Source organism: Pongo pygmaeus, chromosome 12 (assembly GCF_028885625.2).
Source record: "Pongo pygmaeus isolate AG05252 chromosome 12, NHGRI_mPonPyg2-v2.0_pri, whole genome shotgun sequence".
NCBI lineage: Eukaryota > Metazoa > Chordata > Mammalia > Primates > Hominidae > Pongo > Pongo pygmaeus.
This window is the reverse complement of record NC_072385.2, coordinates 106875703-106897605: the sequence shown is the minus strand read 5'-3', so window position 1 is coordinate 106897605 and position 21903 is coordinate 106875703. Positions and strand designations below refer to the sequence as shown.

Sequence of the window (21903 nt, the reverse complement as noted above, 5' to 3'; positions counted from 1 at the left end):
CGGTGTGGCCTTCGTTCTGGCCTGAGAACCCGGACTTTGGGCAGCTTCCTTTCCTTGCCTTTGGGTCTCCGGCTTTCTCAGCTCTGTGAGGTCCCAAGGGGCTCCTGCCCCCTCAGGTTCTTTTAGCTGGGGAAAGCGGGGGTCATGGCTGGATGAGGTTGTGGTAAGCATTAGAGGGCTGTCAGCAGCACTTCACCGCGGCGGAGCCTTCGATAGCTCAGTTGGTAGAGCGGAGGACTGTAGTGTATGGAGCTGTGGTAATCCTTAGGTCGCTGGTTCGATTCCGGCTCGAAGGACTTCGTGTATCATTTTTAACCTCAATTTAATTCAATTATCCCATAAGGGGAAAGGCTTGGAGGCCTCCTGTGACTTAGTATGCGTACTGCCGTCAGCCCATAGGGCACACAGTAGTATGTAGTATACAGTAACGCTCTTTCTGCGTTCAATGTACATGTGGTAACGTGTTTTAGAATAAGCTTTTCTCCTTAAGCACACGGTTATATGCTTGATTTTTAGAATCTTGCACATGGATGCCACTGTATCGTACTCTGCTAAATAAATGTCCTGAACTGCGGTTGATCCGCTGGTCAGTGAACAGTGCAGTGAACCTGTAAGGCAAAGGGAAGGAACCGAGCAGCAGGCGGGGGATTAGCTCAAATGGTAGAGCGCTCGCTTAGCATGCGAGAGGTAGCGGGATCGATGCCCGCATCCTCCACTCAGCTTTTGCGTCTCTCACACTAGAGAACACAAAATGGGAGGGATTCCCGACGCAGTGGGCTGTTTCATTTTAAAGATAACAAGACTGTTAAGCGATAAGGAGTTTCGCACGATGTCTTTTTATTTCGCAGTTGAGTCCCAGTTTCTGCCACTTTATCTTTCCCGCCTCCCGGCAGGCAGGCCGTTAACCGTCTTCCGGAAGACGCTGCTAGAACCCTCCGGCTGCTCCTGCCAGCCATCGTCCCCGAACGACACTCGCTCAGGTACCCACTAACGTGCGAGGAACCCTGAGAGCTGACCAATGGTAGCGAGCTTTACTGGGCGGGTCGCCAGCTGCAGCCGCGGCCAATAGGCGAGAGACTTCTTGTTTCCTGGCAGAGCGGGGTCCCGGCACCGCGGCGCTCGGGTGTTTTTGGGGGCCCGGGTGGAGGGCCCAGGTGCCGGGGCCCGAGGTGCGGCCTCGCTAGCGGGAGAGGGAGCGGGATCACCGGCCCAGAGAGAGGTGAGGGGCTCTGCGCGGACTACGGGCCCCGCCAGCCCCGGCCCCGCCAGCCCCGGCCCCGCCCCCTTCTCTCAGCCCCTTCAGCCCGAGCCCCTCGAAGCCCACCCCGCACCCCGCTCCCGACATGGCTTACGCGGTCCCGACCCCGCCCAGCTCCGTGGCCTCACCTCTGTCTCCTAGGCCCTCCCTGCCTAACCCCCTGCCGCGGGAGTCCGTCTCGACCCCTTCCATGCCTCCCAGTCCCACCCTGCCCAGGGCAAGCCCGCTCGGTGTGACGGTTCCCCGCCAGTCGAGGGTGGAGAAGCCAGCCTCCTGCCCCCGAGTGGGACTCTAGCAGCCCACCTCCTTTAGGGGTGCTCAGAACACCCATTACTCATCCACAGCTACTAGGGTAGCTTTCTCAGGGTGCAGTGCTTACGGGGCGGAGGGGGTTGGAAACAGACCCATGCCCTGGCTGAAAGGGAGCTCCAGTCGCTAGGTGAGCCCAGTAGCCTTTGGCTTGGCAGAGGCACCACTGTTATAGTTTTCCTCCATACTAGGCATAAGGTAGAAACAAAAAAGGAAGAACCAGCCCTTCCAGGGCTCAGGGGAGCAACACCAGAATGTCCGCTCAGTACTTGTGAGGACAGAGGCTGGAGAGAGGACTACCCGTTTACACTCAGAACCCCGATTCCTCTCTCTGCTCTGTGCTGGAGAGTGCAGAGCCAGAGATCCAGAACGGCCCATCTCTAAAGGTGGCCATGTATGGTGGTGAGTGTATCTTGGCTAGGTTTGGGAAATCTGACCTCTCTGATTATATTCTCTAATCTTTGGGCTGCAAAGCAGCTGAGAGTTTAGTGTTTTTCAACATAGTTAATCCACTGAGTTTTATTTGGGAACAGCCAAGCTAAAGTAAAATGGGGTCCCTTTAGGTCATTTACAACCCTTAGTGTTGCGGTACAGAATGCTGCTTTCTCTTGGTCTTTGCTGGAAGACCACTTCTGTGTTTTCTAAGAGGGAGAGAGCCTTTTGTTTCATAGGGCACTCCCTAAGAATAGCTCTTATTTATCAAGAGATACCCAGAAAACTCTTCGATTTGTCTTCCCTTTCCTCCTTAACCTAACCCTTGTTTTCCCCCAGCTCTCAGGGCCAGAGCGGGACAGGAGGATGCTTTCCCAGCCCCACCATGGAGCTGCGCTGTGGGGGATTGCTGTTCAGTTCTCGCTTTGATTCAGGGAATCTAGCCCACGTGGAGAAGGTGGAATCTTTGTCCAGTGATGGGGAAGGGGTAGGATGTGGGGCGTCAGCCCTGACCAGTAGCATTGCCTCTTCCCCTGACTATGAATTCAACGTGTGGACCCGACCAGACTGTGCTGAAACGGAATTTGAGAATGGGAACAGGTATGTGGAACGAAATGGAGGGTGGAAAAAGGCTCCAAACCCATGCTTCAGTTAGCCCTCTGACTTATCTGTTCATACCCAGCATGCTCCCTGTCCTTTTCTGACCCATCCTCCCTCCTTTCTCCTTGCCAAATAGCCCTTTCCCAGTTTGGCTGGCTCCAGCTCTCCCACAGATCATATCTCCAACCCTTCCACATATAATGATCTCTCTCTTACTCTGGTCCTCAGGTCATGGTTCTACTTCAGCGTCCGGGGAGGAATGCCAGGAAAACTCATCAAGATCAACATTATGAACATGAACAAGCAAAGCAAGCTGTATTCCCAGGGCATGGCCCCCTTTGTGCGCACACTGCCCACCCGGCCACGCTGGGAACGCATTCGAGACCGGCCCACCTTTGAGGTAAGTTCTCCATGAGGAGGAAAGAAAGACTTGGGTGCTAAAAGTAGAGAGGAAAGTAAAGCGTTTTTTTCCTTGATACAAGTATGAGGCAGATGGGACAACAGGTTTAAGTATCACCTTTTTCTCCAGTGTTAGCTAGAGTCGATGAGCCCCTGCCTCAGGAAGCCTAGAAGGAGCCACTTTTCATATAGAAAGTGTCAGAGGGAGGGAAGTTGGTAAAAGTGATAAGGGTGTGAGGTCAGTTCCTGGTGGTCCCAGTAGGAGCTCAGTTCTGACAATGGCATGTTGCCCCTCCCTCTTCCTCCCCTGCTCCTCAGATGACAGAGACGCAGTTTGTGTTATCCTTTGTTCATCGTTTCGTGGAGGGCCGTGGGGCCACCACCTTCTTCGCCTTCTGCTACCCCTTCTCCTACAGTGACTGCCAGGAACTGCTAAACCAGCTAGACCAGCGCTTTCCGGAGAACCACCCTACCCATAGCAGGTGCCAGCCCCATTCTTACTCCTGCCACACAGTCCTGGATCAGACAGCACCTCCACTACTTCTGGAATTTGCTCTTAGAGCTCTGAACCAAACTTTCATCCATCTTTTTTCTGTACAGAATGTACAGACAGGACTTTGGGTACCTTTGAAAACTATGTTTCTGTATGACCCTGATCTCAGCATATCGACACCTGCCCTCCACTCTTTCACCTGCCCAGTTCAGACCTCTTACTAGCCCAGCTCCCATTAATTATCCAGAGTTTAGCCAGCACTGTGTGACTCAGTATACCTTTTTTATCTGCCCCCACGGAGAACAACTCTGACTACATAAAGTAATCTATTCTAGGAAGCCACAAACTGGGGAAAAACAAGTTCACCCTGTCCTGTACTCTTCATTCTGGCAATGTAAACCCACTCAAATCCTTAGCCTCATTTAACATTGTGAGGGACTGTAAGGCCCCAAAGGTTAGGGTGAAGGACCAGATTTTACAGATCCTGGGCTGGTGACAAGGCCTACCTCTTACTAGGACTTTAGGGACTTCTCCTGGCTTAATTTTTTTTTTTCCCTGTAGCCCCCTGGATACCATCTATTACCATCGGGAGCTCCTTTGCTATTCTCTGGATGGACTTCGTGTAGATCTGCTGACGATCACTTCCTGCCATGGGCTTCGAGAAGATCGAGAGCCCCGTCTAGAGCAGCTATTTCCTGATACCAGCACCCCTCGACCATTCCGTTTCGCAGGCAAGAGGGTGAGTGGAAATAGCATAAAGGTAGTTCTTTGGCTTTTCTCTAGCACCAGGTACTGTTTATAGCTAAAGACTATGTTATCTCTAGGCATCTTGGACATGGCCTCTGCCTGCAACTTGTGGCAAGGGTGACGGCCCCTGCTCCATTTGCAGATTCAGCCAGCTGGAAATCTAGCAGCTATTCCTGCCTCATCCATGACACCCCCCCGTATACTGTCAAAGTAGAACTACAGGGTAACTGACTTAATGTCTGCTCTCCTCTCTACCTCAGATATTCTTCTTAAGCAGTAGAGTACACCCAGGGGAGACTCCATCTAGCTTTGTCTTCAATGGCTTTCTGGACTTCATCCTCCGACCTGATGATCCCCGGGCCCAAACCCTCCGTCGCCTCTTCGTCTTTAAGCTGATTCCCATGTTGAACCCCGATGGTGTGGTCCGGGGACACTACCGGTAAGTGGCTTCCCCAGCCTGTCTGGACTGTTCGCATTTCCCCTTATGCCCTGCATCTCAATGAAATTCTGTCAGCCTTCTGGCTTCTGTGTTCCCAGTCCTCTTGCACCCTAATAAAGACAAGCCCGTCTCATCTTCCTGAGAAAGCATGAGATCATATCTAGTGGCACTCCCAGAAAGGAACCAAACGAGGATGACTGCAGGCCCATCTGGGTGGAGGCAGCTACCCTGAGGAAGCTCCTTAGGGTTCTATGGTAAGGGTGACAGCAGATCCAAGAGAGGCCCTGTCTTCAATTCTTTCTTTCCTAACATAACTTCAGCCTCTCATTTGATAAGTCAGTCTCCTACGGTCGCCTTTTCATCTACACTAGTGTCTCCTTCACTGGCCCAGTCCTCTAGAACCTGCTTCAGTCCTTGTTTTCCTACAGCACAGACTCACGTGGAGTGAATCTGAACCGTCAGTACCTGAAGCCTGATGCCATCCTGCACCCGGCCATCTACGGGGCCAAAGCTGTGCTTCTCTACCACCATGTGCACTCTCGTCTGAACTCCCAGAGTTCCTCTGAGCACCAGCCCAGTCCCTGTCTCCCTCCTGATGCTCCTGTTTCTGACCTGGAGAAAGCCAGCAATCTCCAAAATGAAGCTCAGTGTGGGCACTCAGCTGACAGGCATAATGCTGAAGCCTGGAAACAAACAGAGCCAGCAGAACAGAAGCTCAACAGTGTGTGGATTATGCCACAACAGTCTGCGGGGCTTGAAGAGCCAGCCCCTGATACCATCCCCCCCAAAGAGAGTGGCGTTGCTTACTATGTGGACCTGCATGGACATGCTTCCAAAAGGGGCTGCTTCATGTACGGAAACAGCTTTAGTGATGAGAGCACCCAGGTGGGAGTCCTAAGAATGTCATGTGAGTGTGAGAAGTGTTGCAAGTTAGGAGATGGGGTTGGGCCATGAACAGAGGGAAGATAGCCTTAGGTAGCCTTCTGGAAGGAAGGCCTGTGTAGACTACCTCTGAAAAAGCTTTGAAGGGCCAAGAAGAGATGGCACAGGGGGATTATGTCTCAATCGTTACATCATGACCTTTTATTAAGGAAAGCTAACTGCATTATAGTCTTTGCTAGAGTCTGGGAATCCAGAGAAGGAAAATTTTGCATTGTTGGAGGGAAGAAGCTAAAAGCTTAAAAAAAAAGAATTGCTTCCCAACACCTAGAAGTAATGTCAAACTGAGAATTCAAGCAGCACTGATTACTGTTAATGGTTGTGATGGTATCTGCTGTGTATTAAGTCACATGGTTGCATACTTGCCATCTCTTCCTTGCCCCCTGTCCCTTCTGTCTCTCCTTCTGAGTTGACTTTTCTTCCCCAAACAGGTGGAAAACATGCTATATCCAAAGCTCATCTCCTTGAATTCAGCCCACTTCGACTTCCAGGGCTGCAATTTCTCAGAGAAGAATATGTATGCCCGAGACCGTAGAGATGGCCAGTCTAAAGAGGGAAGCGGCCGTGTTGCAATCTACAAAGCCTCAGGGATAATCCACAGGTTGGGTGGAAGCTGAGATATAGTTGACGAAATAGCTTCCCTAAAGAAAACACCGTAGTTGGGTGTGGTGGTGCATGCCTGTAATCCCAGCTACTGAGGAGGCTGAGGCAGGAGAATCGCTTGAACCTGGGAGGCAGAGGTTGTGGCGAGCCGAGATCGCGCCATTGCACTCCAGCCTGGGCAACAAGAGCGAAACTCCGTCTCAAAAAAAAACAAAAAACAAAAAACAACACCCAGTTCAGGGTGTTTGAGAGGGAGGGGACCACCTGAATCTTCTTAAAAGAGAACCTCACAATTAGCATTATTGTCTTTAGTCTAGGACTCGATTTTGGGGGGACTCCCTGGGTATATGGTACAGTACCAAGGTCAGCTGCTAGTTGCTATGGATTATTGGCACTTTCATTTGTGTTCACTTTTTTCCAAGTGATTGCCTCCTTAGACCACCTAAGTTGTCCTCTATGGTTCTGTCCTGATATCTGTTCAGGCGGGACACTGATAAAGGTCTTTATGTCTTAGCTACACACTTGAATGCAACTACAACACTGGACGCTCAGTAAACAGCATCCCTGCTGCCTGCCATGACAATGGGCGTGCCAGCCCCCCTCCCCCGCCGGCTTTCCCCTCCAGATACACTGTGGAACTATTTGAGCAGGTATGAATACATGGTGTAAGTGGGAAAAGGGAGAAACCTTATAGTCTGGAAAGGCCTTCACTCTTAATGCCTGATTCTAAGGTCTTTTGAAGAGATATTCATCACTATGGCCCTCACCACTATGATTATTTTCCTCAGTTAACAGGAGCATAACTACGACTGTAATAGTATTGAAAGGATGAACAGGCACTATATCTGACCCCACATCACAGAGAATCCCCTAGCACCTCTGAGTCTGATTCTTTGCCTCTGGGCTTGTCTTTCTCATTCTATTGGATTTATTCGTTTCTGGGCTCAAAAGCACCCTGACTGTAGTGGTCTTGATGATTCCCATTATCCTAATAGAAAGAGCTGGCCAGGTGCGGTGGCTCATGCCTGTAATCCCAGCACTTTGGGAGGCCGAGGCAGGTGGATCACCTGAGGTCAGGAGTTCAAGACCAGCCTGGCCAATATGGTGAAACCCCATCTCTACTAAAAATACAAAAATTAACTGGGCATGGTGGCACATGCCTATAGTCCCAGCTGCTCGGGAGGCTGAGGCAGGAGAATCACTTGAACCCGGGAGGCAGAGGCTGCAGTCAGCCGAGATCACGCCACTGCACTACAGCCTGGGCAACAGATCAAGACTCCGTCTCAAAAAAAAAAAAAAAAAAAAAAAGTAGATCTGCAAGGTTACAGAAGGGATTCAAACCCCTTTCCTGCTAGGAGAATTCCTTCATGGTACCAGCCAGAAAGAAAGGACACACCTTGCCCCTCATAATGGAAGAGGGCCCCCAAATTGGTGATAGTTTAGGGAACAGCTCCAAATCCATTTGCAATAAACAGCCCGGGCACAAAGGTTAGGGCATCCAATGAGCAAATTATAGGTCTGGCCCCTCCTTCCCTTCCACTGTGCTGTGTACCCACCCCAAGGTAGCAGCCTGGATGGGAGGACCAGCATGCTGAGCCAAACTGGACTACCCCACAGGTGGGACGAGCTATGGCCATTGCAGCTCTGGACATGGCGGAATGTAATCCGTGGCCCCGAATTGTACTGTCAGAGCACAGCAGCCTTACTAATCTACGGGCCTGGATGCTGAAACATGTACGCAACAGCCGAGGCCTAAGCAGCACTCTGAATGTGGGTGTCAACAAGAAGAGGGGCCTTCGAACTCCACCCAAAAGTCACAAGTAAGGCCAGCAAAATAGGAGGGAGAAAGGGTAGGACAGTGGGACAGGGCTCTAGAGCTTGGAGTTCCAAGGGATTTATATTCCTTCCATCCTCCTCAAAGTGCCAAATGGCAAATATCTTCAGGGTAAATTAAAATTAGTAAGATTAGTTTATTTTTTTAGAATGGGATCCTCTTCCCTTTTACTCTGAGCTACATACACCTGAGAGATCGGAGTATCAGGCTTGGAATTCACTGCTGCAGAACCCTGTACAAAATCAAATATAATTGCAGTGGGGCAGGCCTCAGCTTCCAAGGGTTGTGAATGACTGACTGAAGGGAGTTCAAGGGTCAGTGCCAAGGCAGTAGGGGTGAAATTCATTGGGAGATAAAGCTGCTCAGGATGGCCCTTAACACATTTTGAGATTAGCTGGTATTCCCCAGGTTAGATACTTCATCCACGGACATGAATTCCTCACTTCTCCCTTGGAATGGGTCCCTGTGCCTTTTTACCCCAGAGGTGAAGCTTTACTGAGCAGCAGATCCTAGGGAAAGCCTTAGGACACAACCTTCCTGGCCCAGGGTTAACTGGCATCTGCTTCTTTGCAGTGGGTTGCCTGTCTCCTGCTCCGAAAACACCTTGAGCCGGGCACGAAGTTTTAGCACCGGCACAAGTGCCGGTGGTAGCAGCAGCAGCCAACAAAATTCTCCACAGATGAAGAATTCCCCCAGCTTTCCTTTTCATGGCAGTCGGCCTGCAGGGCTGCCAGGCCTGGGCTCTAGTACCCAAAAGGTCACCCACCGGGTGCTGGGCCCCGTCAGAGGTAAGCCAGTCTGGGAGCCCCTGCAACATGTGTTTGGTTGTCTGGGGCATTGCTGGGGGAAGTAGGAGCTTGAAGATATACTGTTGGCCCAGGACCAAGGGGTGAATCAATAAAATTAGTTTGTAGCAGAACCTGTGACCTCTCCTACGACCTTGGTGTTCCCTGCGGCATTCCAGAGCGGTATTGTGTGTGGCCAGAGGGGGAAGTCTGGGTATCTGGGCTTCAGTGCATGCTAGGAGCCAGGGAAGTTTCCAAGGATGAAACACTAGCTGAAGCAGTGCCAAACGACATGGAGCCTCCACGTCACGGACAATGTCAGTCTGTCTTCATGGGGGCAGTTAAGGGAATGTCCTCAGAATCCAAATTGCAGCACTGTAGAATGATGGGGAATCTTTATCTGTGGTCTTTAAGGGCTGAAATTGTTCCTGGCTTCAGAGCTCACTAAAAAAGTGATACCGGGCTGGGTGCAGTGGCTCATGCTTGTAATCCCAGCACTATGGGAGGCTGAGGCAGGCAGATCACTTGAGGCCAGGAGTTCAAGAACAGCCTGGCCAACATGGCGAAACCCCGTCTCTATTAAAAATACAAAAATCAGCCAGGCATGGTGGTGCACACCTGTAATCCCAGCTACTCAGGTAACTGAGGCAGGAGAATCGCTTGAACCCAGGAGGCGGAAGTTGCAGTGAGCCAAGATCGTGCCACTGCACTCCAGCCTGGGCAACACAGCAAGACTCTGCCTCAAAAAAAGAAAAGAAAGTGATATCAGAAGGATTCTAACTCTTACAAAGAAAAATGGAACAACTGCAGACAATTTCTTTTCTAGGTATAAAATGCAGCAGTCTAGCTCTTTCCAGCAGTGAGCACAGTTGCTTAACTGTGCATTAGTAACCCCCGGCTTTTGCCTAATGAGACCCTGCCTGATAAGATTCTGGGTCAAAATTATATACCAGAAACAGATGGGCCTTTAGGGAAAAAGAAGAGGAAATTAACGGGAATAACCTGGATTGCAGAGAGGGAGAGACTGTTATAGTGCCACTTCTGGAAATACGCTAAACCACAAATCAATACTGTACTGGCCTCTGCACTACAGAAGTCTTGCCCAGAGTATGGAGGCTTGTCAGCTGGAGCTAAGAGCTTTGCTGGTCTTCTAGCATACTCATCCTTGTTAGCTTTTCCCAGCTTGCACCCTAACTGTTGGTACAGACCAGATATGTGCTGTGTCAGTGGCTGTGTAAATCTGACTGCTAGCGAGAGAAGCCATGGAGGAGAGGGCAATGGTCCTTACCAGCTGTGACCATTGAGATACTCTGTCCCTGAGAGGCAACTTGATTATCTGCTTATATTCCAAGCCCCATTGTTTGAGAGTCTATCTTCATCAGGAAAGGACACTTGTGTACTGTGTTTGAAAAATAATAATAATGCCTTATGTTTACATAGCATTTAACAGTGAACAAGATAATATCATATATATAAATTTCATTTAATCCTCACAAGGACGCTATGGGATGGATGGTGTTTCCATTTTTCCAACAAGGAAACTGAGGCTATTTAAGAGTGGTCTCTCCAAGATGACTACAGCTGTTCCAACTTGTATCTTCTCATGCTCCAGTGTGCCTAGTTTCCCATGGTAAATCTGCTTAAAGTTTTTCTTCTATTTCTTTTCCTTTCTTTTTTTGAGACAGAGTTTCGCTCTTTCACCCAGGCCGGAGTGAAGTGGTGTGATCTCAGCTCACTGCAACCTTCCACCCGCTGGGTTCAAGCGATTCCCCTGCCTTAGCCTCCCGAGTAACTGGGATTACAGGTGCATGCCACCACGCCCAGCTAATATTTTTTTTTTTTTTTTTTTTTGAGACCGAGTCTTGCTCTGTTGCCCAGGCTGGAGTGCAGTGGTGCGATCTCGGCTCACTGCAACCTCTGCCTCCCAGGTTCAAGTGATTCTCCTGCCTCAGCCTCCTGAATAGCTGGGACTACAGGCGCACGCCACCACGTCCGGCTAATTTTTGTATTTTTAGTAGAGACGGGGTTTCACCATGTTGGTCAGGCTGGTCTTGAACTCCTGACCTCGTGATCGCCTGCCTTGGCCTCCCAAAGTGTTGGAATTACAGGTGTGAGCCACTGTGCCCGGCCAATTGTTGTATTTTTAGTAGAGACGGGTTTCACCATGTTGGCCAGGCTGGTCCTGAACTTTTGACCTCAGGTGATCCACCAGCCTCATCCTCCCAAAGTGCTAGGATTATAGGCGTGAGCCACCGCACCCAACCTCTTTCTTTTTTGGTCAGCCTCTTCTAGCTCTTAACTCATAGTTCCTGGGAATTCCTTCATGAGCATCCTAAGTTCTCCTTTCCTGACGACAAAGGGAAATAGTAAAGAGCCTTTTCTAGGTTGTCACTGGAATATTCTAGGCCCCTCTTTTTTTTTTTTTATTTGAGATAGAGTTTCGCTCTTGTTACCTAGGCTGGAGTGCAATGGTGCAATCTCGGCTCACTGCAGCCTCTGCCTCCTGGGTCCAAGCGATTCTCCTGCCTCAGCCTCCCAAGTAGCTGGGATTACAGGCACCCGCCACCATGCCCAACTAATTTTTTGTATTTTTAGTACAGACGAGATTTCACTATGTTCGCTAGGCTGGTCTTGAACTCCTGACCTCAGGCGGATCCACCCGCCTCAGCTTCCCAAAGTGCTGGGACTACAGGCATGAACCACTGTGCCCGTCTAGGCTTGTTTTTTTTTTTTTTTTGAGACAGAATTTCACTCTTGTTGCCCAGGCTGGAGTGCAATGGCATGATCTCAGCTCACCACAACCTCCTCCTCCTGGGTTCAGGTGATTATCCTGCTCCAGCCTCCCAAGTAGCTGGGATTACAGGGATGCACCACCACACCCACTAATTTTTTTTGTATTTTTAGTAGAGTCGGGGTTTCTCCATGTTGGTCAGGCTGGTCTTGAACTCCCGACCTCAGGCAATCCGCCCGCCTCGGCCTCCCAAAGTGCTGGGATTACAGGCATGAGCCACGGCGTCCGGCTAGGCACTTTTTAATCACTATTTTATTGACATCCTCCCTGCCCCGCTTCCAATGCACAACACTGCATTGAGCCCCTTGAGGTGAAGGACATGTATTCTGTTTCTCTGTTACTTCCCCTACCAATAGAAAATATGCACAGTCAGTACTAAGTAATTCCTGGTTGATTGACTTGAAACGTAATAGGGGAAACAGGACAGTAAATACAACATGAGAGCGCACACACAATGTAAACATCCTGAGGGTTTGGGGAACTACTGTGGTAGATAAACACAAGAGTAATTAACCAAAGAATGTTCAGTTAAGAAATAATTTGAAAAATAGGTAGGACATAGTTTGACAGAAACATTCCCAAAGTGAGAAATGACAGCCAGGAGCAGGAACAGAGCTGGTGGGCGGAGAGGACAAAAAGCTTGTGTACCTAGGTGGGTATGCAAAAGGCCAAGCCCATCACCAAGGATATTAGGTGAAGAGAGCAGTAGCTGAAATGTCTTCAGAACAAGGATTATGAGCTTAACTGAGACAATGGCAACAACTGTGTGTTTCTACAAATGGGAATAAACGTAAGACTGTGTAAGACACTGTCTGTGATCTGTACATATTGGACAGGAAACGGGGGGTGAGATGACCAGAGCCAGTACCAGCGTCTGGAAAGGAGAGAGAAGTATTAGAAAGGCGGGCAGGATTCAGTGATGGTAGAAGACAGGAACTAAGAGGGCTTTAAGGCTACTTTTTCCACTGCAAACAAAAGCTTCAGGAAGTGTCTCCTAACACATCTACTTATGCCCTTAGCATCTAGTCCTCTGCCTGGCACTTAGTAAGTGAACAGCAAGTATTTGTTGAATGAATAAAAAGCAAGAAGTTGGGAACCAAATGAATGCTTGTCTCGGCCAGGCGCGGTGGCTCACACCTGTAATCCCAGCACTTTGGGAGGCCGAGGCGGGGGGATCACGAGGTCAGGAGATTGAGACCATCCTGGCTAACACGGTGAAACCCCATCTCTACTAAAAATACAAAAAATTAGCCAGGTGTGGTGTTGGATGCCTGTAGTCCCAGCTACTCGGGAGGCTGAGGCAGGAGAATGGCGTGAACCCGGGAGGCGGAGCTGGCAGTGAGCCGAGATCGCGCCACCGCACTCCAGCCTGGGTGACAGAGCGAGATTCCGTCTCAAAAAAAAAAAAGAATGCTTGTCTCACCTTTCTACCCCTCAGAGGGCATAAATCAGGTCTGTGATTGTCCCAGGGATTCACTAAGATCTGGAGTGCTAGGGACGGTTCCAAAGATGTTCAGGGAGGATGACACACAGGACCTTGGCACAAGTCAAGTAACTGCTGCTGTAAACAGTGAGACCTTACAACACCCATTCTGACTCATTCAAGGGGAGACCAGTTTCCCTTCAGACCTCTTAGACCTTTGCCCAGTACTACCACCCCCAAAATGGAACATCTGGCTGGTTACCATAAGATACCACTTCATAACCTCTGGAAGCAGAGCTGATCACGTCACTCTTGCACTCTTGCTTGTTCTTTCTCGCTTGCTTTTACTCTTTCCTGGGGTAGGGTGAAGGTTTGTCCCTTAATATGGTTTCAGCATGCCTCTGTGTGTAGATATTTCTCAAATTATCTAAACTATTTCCTCTATCAAGTTCATGATTTCTACCTACTGTGCACTGTCAGCTGGATATCATCCTGACATCCATTTTAATCACAGAATTACTTGGCTCTGGGCCCTAGACTATCTCTGTCATTGGTGGTAGCTAATGTTTTAGGTTATTTGACTATGGCCACGAGTCTTGACTTCTGTTATCCTATTGGCAACCTGTGCCAACTCTCACTAGCCCCCTAACATCTGGTTGTTTTTGACTCTTTTTTTTTTTTGAGACAGTCTCACTCTGTCACCCAGGCTGGAGTGCAGTGGCGTGATCACAGCTCACTCCAACCTTCGTGTCCCTGGCTCAAGTGATCCTCCAGCCTCAGCCTCCCTAGTAGCTGGGCCTACAGGTGCACACCACCACACCTGGCTAATTTTTGTATTTCTTTTTTTAGTAGAGATGGGGTTTCGCCAAGTTGCCCAGCCTAGTCTCAAGCTCCTGGACTCAAGTGATCCAGCTGCCTCAGCCTCCCAAGGCACATGAGCCACCGTGCCTGGCGTTTTTGACTCTTGACCACCGTCTTAACCTATAATTGGTACCCAGCATATCTCCTCATAATAGAGCAGCTTCCATCCTGAGATCTCTCCCTTTCTTCTTTATTCATACAAGTATCGATTTTTTTTTCCATTCAATTTTTTTTTCCATTTTGGTTTGGAACCTTTCTTTTTTTTTTTTTTTTTTTTGAGACAGAGTCTCACTCTGTCACCCAGGCTGGAGTGCAGTGGCCGATCTCGGCTCACTGCAATCTCCGCCTCCTGAGTTCAGGTGATTCTCCTGCCTCAGCCTCTGGAGTAGCTGGGATTACAGGCGCTCACCACCACGCCTGGCTAATTTTTTGTACTTTTAGTAGAAATGGGGTTTCTCCATGTTGGTCAGGCTGGTCTCGAACTCCCAAACTCAGGTGATCCGCCTGCCTCAGCCTCCCAAAGTGGTGGGATTACAGGTGTGAGCCATCGTGCCTGACCTGGTTTGGACCTTTCAAAAGTATTCTTGTCACTGCCTGCTAATTCCCAGTGTGGCTGGGAAGATGAAGTTACTGTCACTTCTTAAGTTAGAGGATTTTCGTATCCAACACGTTTATTAACGGTCAGTTGGCATGCTGGCACCTCTGGTGAATTCAGTTCTATGAAAAGTTAACAGCCCATCAGTTTGAGAGCATTTGGCACCTGCTGTTCCTCCGTGATGAGGAAGGACACGCCAAAGCTGCAAGCCTCCCTACCCCATCCATTTACCATCTGTCCCCCTGGGCCCCACCCTTCAGAACTTGTAGTAATAAGTCTCGAGACATGAGTGGACCAGAGACAGCTGCCCCAAAGGATATAACCGTATGCCTTTAGACCCCCACAGATGGTTGATCCAGCTCATGGTGTCTGCTGTTCAAGTAAACAAAACATTGATTAAGGTCTCTGGTTTTTCGGGTAGTATTTTACAGGCACTGGGATATATAGTGTTGGAGGCAACAAAATCCCTACTCCCAAGAAACTCAAGTTTCAGTTAGAAAAAATATTAGCTTATGTTTATTAAGTACTATGTGCCTGTAAGTACTTTACACATACTGACTTAATTAAACAGAAACCATAAACTACTAGCCACACAAACAAAGGATGAAGGTAATGAGGAGAGAACAATTAATGTTGCCTGTAATGGTCAAGTAAGCTTCAAGTAAGAGAGGTAACATTTGAGATGGGACATGAAAGATGGTCATGGTTTCACTAGAAAAGGAAACAATTCCAGAGGAACCACACACAACTAGTAGCCATGGGGTCTATAGCAGAGACCATGAAGGATCAAATCAGCATCCTACTAAGGATGTGCAGACTGGAACTATAGTGGGCAAGGCTTTGAATGTGTAGTGTTCAAAAGTTTAGACTTCATCCTTTAGATCTTCAAGCCCAGTGCAATGGCTCACACCTGTAATCCCAGCACTTTGGGAACTGAAGCAGAAGGATCGCTTGAGCCCACGAGTTCCAGACCACCCTGGGCAACATGGTGAGACTCCATCTCCACAAAAAATTTAAAAATTAGCTGGGCTTGGTGGTGTGTGCCTGTTGTCCCAGCTACTTGGGATGCAGGAGGTCAAATTTGCAGTGAGCCATGTTCATGCCACTGCACTACAGCCTAGGTGACAGAGTGAGACCCTGTCTCCAAAAAAAAAAAAAAACACTCAGGTGAATGCAGAGATAGAATTGTAGGATTTGATTACACAAATGCAAATCTAAGGAGGAGTAGAAAGATGAAAGAAGGTTTCTAGCAGTTGGGTTTTGCACGAAGACAGGGAGAATGAAAGAAAGGGAGAGAATGAGTTTTGTTTTGTCAAGGGGACTTTCTTGGGAAAAAAATTCCCAGTGGACAATTAGAGCTGGATTTCAGGAGAAAAGGGCTACAGAGTGATTTGGGAGTTTAAGAGTAAGTAGAGTAAGAGAGGCCCAAGGACAGAATGGTGGGGAAGACTTGACATTTAAGGGGCAGGAAGAACAGCTGGAAGAGAAGCAATTAGTGGTAAGAGGGGAACCAAGGAAAGCTGTGTTAGCCAAGCTCAGTAACTTCTTTGCCAAAAGAATGAACTGGGCCAGGTGCGGTGGCTCACACCTGTAATCCCAACACTTTGGGAGGCCAAGGTGGGTGGATCTCTTGAGCCTAGGAGTTCAAGACCAGCCTGGGCAACATGGCAAAACCCCGTCTCTACTAAAAATACAAAATTTAGGCTGGGCGGGGTGGCTCACACCTACCTGTAATCCCAGCACTGTGGGAAGCCAAGGTGGGCAGATCACAAGGTCAGGGGTTCGAGACCACCCTGACCAACATGGTGAAACCCTGTCTCTACTAAAAATACAAAAATTAGCCAGGCATGGTGGCATGCGCCTGTAATCCCAGCTACTTGGGAGGCTGAGGCAGGAGAATTGCTTGAACCCGGAAGGCGGAGGTTGCAGTGAACGAAGATTGCACCACCACACTCCAGCCTGGGCGACAAAGCGAGACTCTGTCTCAAAAACAAAAAAACAAAAATTAGCTGAGCATGGTGGCGGGCACCTATAGTGCCAGCTGCTCAGGAGGCTAGGTGGGAGGATCACCTGAGCCTGGGAGGTTGAGGCTCAGTGAGCCATGATCGTGCCATTGTGCACTTCTTCAGCCTGGGTGACAGAGTGGAAACCTTTAAAAAAAAAAAAAAAAATAGCAGGATGAAGGCTGGTGGAAAATGGATAACTGTAATAAATAGTGGGTCTTTCTACCCATCTTATATTAATAGTTACTTCAGGAGAGGGATGTGGGTCTGATGACAAGCTTGAAAACTGGCATCTTTTGACCAGGGAAGCCAGCAGGTCACTGAAGGCTGCCTCATAGTGCCCCACTTATTTGCCCTTTTATCTGCTTGTATCTCTTCCACTCAGAGCCCCGAAGCCAGGACAGGAGACGGCGGCAGCAGCCACTGAACCATCGTCCTGCAGGCAGCCTCACTCCATCCCCAGCTCCTACTAGTTCTGGCCCAGCCTCCTCACACAAGCTGGGCTCCTGTCTACTGCCTGATTCACTCAACATACCAGGTCTGTACCCGCTGCCACTGAAATCTGGGTTTGCCAGCCTCCTCCATGGCCAGGCCAGGTTCTTTAAGCCTAGTTGGGAGACCAGGGGCATCACTTATCCTCTTGGTATCCTAAACCTCTAACACTGGTGCCTTTGTATAGGAAGCTGGAATTTATTAATGTCTCTGTGTAATAAAACAATAGTTAACATTTACCATGTGCCAGGCACTGCTCTACACACTTAATCTCATTTAATCCTCATTTTTACAGTTGAGGAACCTGAAGACTTTGTCTACCTGCAAAATGCTACTTATGCAAATTCCCTGACTCCAGGAGCTGGGCAACACTAGACAAAACAGGAGAATGAAAAAAGCATGACGGGACTTTCTCCTGTCAACACTGCTAAATGCTGTGTGTAGCCGTATCATTCACACAAAGCCATCTCTTCTCCTTTAAATTATAGACCCAGCTATATAAAGAAAGGGATGGGAATGATTTTAAGACTCTAGTCCAACATGTTCTACCTCATTCAAAGACCCCTACTCCCAACCTGTCAACTCTCCTCAATGGGTAGCACTGAACCCACCAGTCCTGGGTAGAGCTGACTTGATCCTCAAATGCTAAACATATGATTGCAGTAGTATAAACTGACACAGGAGTTAAGCTTGGGTGCGTTCCGATTCTAGCCTGGAGTTGCTGTTCCACCCCTTGGACCACCAGACTAGAGCCTCAACTAGGGGTGATTTTGCTGCCAGGTGACATCAGGCAACATCTGGAGACATTTTTGGTTGTTACACTGAGGAGGGGGGAGATGAGGAAACAGCATAAATTGTTTAGAGGCTAGGGATGCTGCTAAACATCCTACAATGCACAAGATTACTCCCCACGATAAAGAATTATCCAACCCAAAATGTCAACGTGCCAAGGTTAAGAAACCCTGATCCTTTGGAAGTTACCTCCTCTTCTCTGTGACCCCTACCCTGATCAGTTTCCTCTGTTCCCTAGGGAGCAGTTGCTCACTCTTGTCCTCCGGGGACAAACCAGAGGCTGTCATGATAATCGGGAAAGGTCTGCTAGGGACTGGAGCTCGGATGCCCTGCATCAAGACTCGATTGCAGGTAATATTTTTGGGTCTCCAGCACAACTACTCTGGCAGAACCCAGCAAGGCACTGTTCCTCTGGGTAGTGGGAGGGAAAATGCTCAGCACTGCTTTACTGCATCTACCCTTGGCCACATCAGAGAGCTTCTCTGGTGCCTGAGTGCCTGTCTGTCCAGTCCCCTTCCTGCCCTCCACCATCCCCATCAGCCAGGTTATTTGCTTGCTTTCAACCTGTGTCCCTGCCAGATATACCCCAACCTTAGCCTGCTAGCTTTGGCTTTCCCTGCCCCTGCCCTTAGCTTCTCCTCTCTTTCTGCCCAGACCTGCCCGAGGAGAGTTTCCGCCAGGAGGGGTCCCGGATTCCCCAGGTAACACATTTGGTTGCTGCTGCTAGGAACAGCCCTGCCACCAACTCCAATTCAGTCCAGATCCCCATGCTAGGTAAAGTTGAGTATAGGCAGAGGCTGACTGGATGGGTGAAGTGTACACTGCTCTGGCAGGGGCTGAAGCATAGAGGGCTCTGAGAGAGGTCTACGAACCCTCCACTATCTTTCTACACAGTGTTTCTCTACTCACCCAGACCTTAGTCATGGTGTAGCCATGGCGGTTAAATGCTGGATCCGTTTGCCACCCCTAGTTATAGACTTGGAGTGCATAGTCATGGACTGAAACCAGGACTTCTCTGGCTATTATCTTGCCTCACCCTCTCAGCTAGAATTCAGTGTCCCAGTACCTCTACTGATCCCTATACTACAACATTCTTATGCATGGAAACTCTAGAAGCAAACCAAAAGCAAAAAACTCATGGAAGAATCCAGCCTCTTAGCACAAACCCTGTCCACACAGGCTAGGCCCAGGTTGGGCCGGGGCTCACCGCCGACTCGCAGAGGGATGAAAGGCTCTTCAGGCCCCACATCCCCTACCCCCCGGACCAGGGAGAGCAGTGAGCTGGAGCCGGGATCCTGCTCTGCTACACCAGGGTGAGCACTTGGGTCCAGTCCCTCACACCACCCCTCACTTCTGTCCCCTCATTCCCATTTCTGTCATTCAGAATAATTTTCTGCCTTCCCTACTCCTTTTGAGCACAAAGACTAAATGTACTTTCATTAAGAATCTAGTCCCTGATTTTTTTCTTCGATCCAAAGGAAAAGAAAACAACTTTCAGTTAGGGCCTAAGGTCTAGGAGCTGGCTGGTTCCAGCGTCAAACCACTGTGCAGTAACCAACTTGCCCATCCTTACCCATCTTCATCTCGCTCCACTTCTTTCACTTCCCAGCCCCTGGTTAGCAGAACAGAAGAGGAGCAGAGTTTTCACAGCCCTGATTCCTCTCTCTTTTCTGTTGCAGGCTGCCTCAGGCCAGGCCCCCACGGCCCCGCTCTGCCCCTGCCTTTTCTCCTATATCCTGTAGTCTATCTGACTCCCCATCCTGGAATTGTTACAGCGGGGGTCCCTTGGGCCAACCTGAGGTTTGTTTTGTCCCTAAATCTCCCCCACTCACTATTTCTCCCCGGGTCTGATATATGTTCAAGCCCAGGATATAGCCCCAAGATGGGGTAACACAGTGGGAAATATGCTAGTTCCCCTCCAGGCCACTGATTCCATGTGACAGCCGTTAAGTCCTTGGAATGCCAGCCACGCTGTCCAAGGCATTACAGAGTATCACCTTGAGACAGAACAAAACAGGGACCTGCCACCCCTTCCCTCCCTCCGCAGCACAAGATTTTGGGACCACAAAAAAAATGTCTATATTTTTATATTGGGGGGAGGGAGTAGAAAAGCAAGCCCCTATACTGGGCCCTATTCAGTGGCAGCTTCTTGTTCCATAGGATTAAGGAAGACTTTGAGGAAATAAAAGTTGTTTGGAAAAATCCAGGTGTAGTTGCTTTGTATGTTGTGATGGGTAGAAGGGATGAAGTGAAGTGTGAAGGCCCCTCATACCCTCCATCTTGCCTCAGACTATGTCCTGGAACCCTAGAAAAGAGGGGGAAAGACCTGAGGTAAGGAAAATGCTGCAGCTTTCCTCTGGGGAATCCTTCAGGAAGTAACGCCCATCCATCTTCCCTTTATACTTGTGACCCACACTTAAGGCTGGCTCCAAAGCCCCCCCTTCCTTCTCTATAGTTTGGGTCAGCAGCCAACCCCTGGCCTCAGAACATGGAAACAGAATTCTACATCTGTCACCCCCCTCACCAAAAAAAATCTGCCCAAATAAGGCCTAAACAACCTGGGGAAAATGAGGGCTGTTTAAGAGCCGAAATCCTCATACTTGGATGGTACCCTCGGTACCTTCGTTCCTACCGGTATCAGTGCCTCCTTGGGCATCTACCTACTGGGGACAAGATGGGGACTGTGAGGGTTAGGAAACCCACTCCCATTCTAGCAGGGAACAGTTTACGGGGAGGGCACAGCGCGCTCTCTACTCTGTGCAGATAAAGGGCCCAGTTCTGGACTGTATCATGCTTGGCCCGACACTTTCTGATTATAAGTTTCGAACCCTGCTAGCCCTGGCGCGGCCTCGCCACTCAGCTCTGGGGGCTGGGCGCTACAGCCCCGGGCCGTTACCTGGGGCGGAGAAAGCGCCACTTTCATTCCTGCTTCTTGGGATTGTTGACGGCCACGTAGTGATAGAGAACGACAAGCAAGAAGAGCGACACGCCCAGCATGTTGGCGAAGATGGCGAGCTGCACGTCCGTGATCATCCTGCGGAGAAAAGAGGGGCTGAGCTGCGGGTTGGCGCACTCCTCGCCCTCGCAAGGACCCGTCCTTGCCCCACGGGCCAGCCACGGCCACGGCCACGGCGGGGCTGGCCCGTGGGACGGCCCCTGCGTGCCTCTGACCTGACCAGTCCAGCTCGGCTCCAACGCCGCCAGCGAACAAGCCCGAAGTAAGAGACCGGGACCGGAACTTCGTAGCGCCAGCTCAGACCCGAACAAGCCGCTTCCGGCGGGGGGCGCGGTCGGGACGGCCTCTCTAGCCCCGCCGTCTCGTCTGCTCCGCGCGGCGCGCTACGGCCGCGGCTGGGGCGGGGCCTCGGGCGTGGCTGCGGTGGGAGGTCCAGCCGTAGGGGCTGGGGCGGGGCCGCGGACGCGCGCCTGGGCCCGGCACCGCACAGTTGTCTGCAGCTGGCGTGGCTCGGGACGCGGCTAGCGAAGCCGTAGTGGCCGCCTACCCGGGGCCGAGGAGTGGGCTGGGGCGAGGGTGCAGCGGCGGGGCCGGCGGGATACTCCAACCCCCTTCCGGCCCCGGCCCTCAGTACTGCTGCCCACCCTTCGCTTCCCGGCCCGGCCCAACCAGGTGCTTCCTTTGGGTCCTGCCCTCAGTGCCCTCTCCGTGGCTCGGACGGCGGGGACAGGGGTGGGAGGCGTTGTAGAATGGGGACAGGGCTGGTGTTGCCGGGTGCTCCTTTCTCCGGCGCCATCCTTTGTGACCCACATGCAACCAAGTAGAACCATGCTGCCTTTTGTGATCTGACCAGGTTCTGTCTCAGCCGTGCTCCCTCCCTTCACCCTACCCCCGGAGGTGGGCGTCGGAAATAGGGCGAACCCTCCCGGAATCACAACTCAAACCGTGGGACTTCCGCCAAGTGGGAAATCACCCCCCGGATGTGGGGGAGGGAGAAGGGGAGGAATGGAGAAGGGGAGGAAGGGCTGGGACAAGCAAGAGGGGTCCTGGGTGCAGGACAGATTAGGTCGCCGAAGAGAACGAAGAGCGGTGGCTGCGGGTACCCGAGGGTCTCTGGCGAGGGGAGAGGCACCCTGGAACTCTCCAAGCCTC

General features: G+C 50.4%; 2 protein-coding genes and 2 non-coding genes across 9 annotated transcripts; 3 read left to right on the top strand and 1 right to left on the bottom strand.

Moving 5' to 3' along the window:
* The first annotated feature begins 206 nt into the window (after positions 1-206).
* Positions 207-296, top strand: TRNAY-GUA (transfer RNA tyrosine (anticodon GUA)). Its single transcript is given in 2 exon segments — positions 207-243; positions 261-296. It is a non-coding gene; the product is annotated as a tRNA-Tyr (tRNA).
* A 346-nt stretch (positions 297-642) lies between these two features.
* Positions 643-715, top strand: TRNAA-AGC (transfer RNA alanine (anticodon AGC)). The gene has a single exon. It is a non-coding gene; the product is annotated as a tRNA-Ala (tRNA).
* Positions 716-1038: 323 nt separating this feature from the next.
* On the top strand, positions 1039-19997 carry AGBL5 (AGBL carboxypeptidase 5). Of its 6 annotated transcripts, XM_063648867.1 has the most exons (17): positions 1076-1219; positions 1759-1969; positions 2339-2599; positions 2828-2999; positions 3317-3480; positions 4053-4230; positions 4499-4677; positions 5106-5562; positions 6048-6217; positions 6734-6869; positions 7837-8039; positions 8627-8841; positions 16897-17049; positions 18034-18146; positions 18450-18496; positions 18975-19108; positions 19475-19612. In XM_063648867.1, the coding sequence occupies exons 3-16, from the start codon at positions 2385-2387 to the stop codon at positions 19021-19023; spliced, it is 2451 nt and encodes an 816-aa protein (XP_063504937.1). In that variant the 5' UTR covers positions 1076-1219; positions 1759-1969; positions 2339-2384; the 3' UTR covers positions 19024-19108; positions 19475-19612. The 6 variants fall into 6 exon arrangements, with proteins under 6 accessions (XP_063504938.1, XP_054332080.1, XP_063504936.1 ...); XM_063648866.1 differs by lacking the exon at positions 1759-1969 and having other exon boundaries at positions 1070-1219; XM_054476106.2 differs by lacking the exon at positions 18450-18496 and having other exon boundaries at positions 19475-19997.
* Positions 19867-21139, bottom strand: OST4 (oligosaccharyltransferase complex subunit 4, non-catalytic). Its single transcript, XM_054476174.2, has 3 exons — positions 20967-21139; positions 20692-20829; positions 19867-20100 (listed from the first exon to the last, which is right to left on the bottom strand). The coding sequence occupies exon 2, from the start codon at positions 20826-20828 to the stop codon at positions 20715-20717; it is 114 nt and encodes a 37-aa protein (XP_054332149.1). The 5' UTR covers position 20829; positions 20967-21139; the 3' UTR covers positions 19867-20100; positions 20692-20714.
* Positions 21140-21903: the final 764 nt, after the last annotated feature.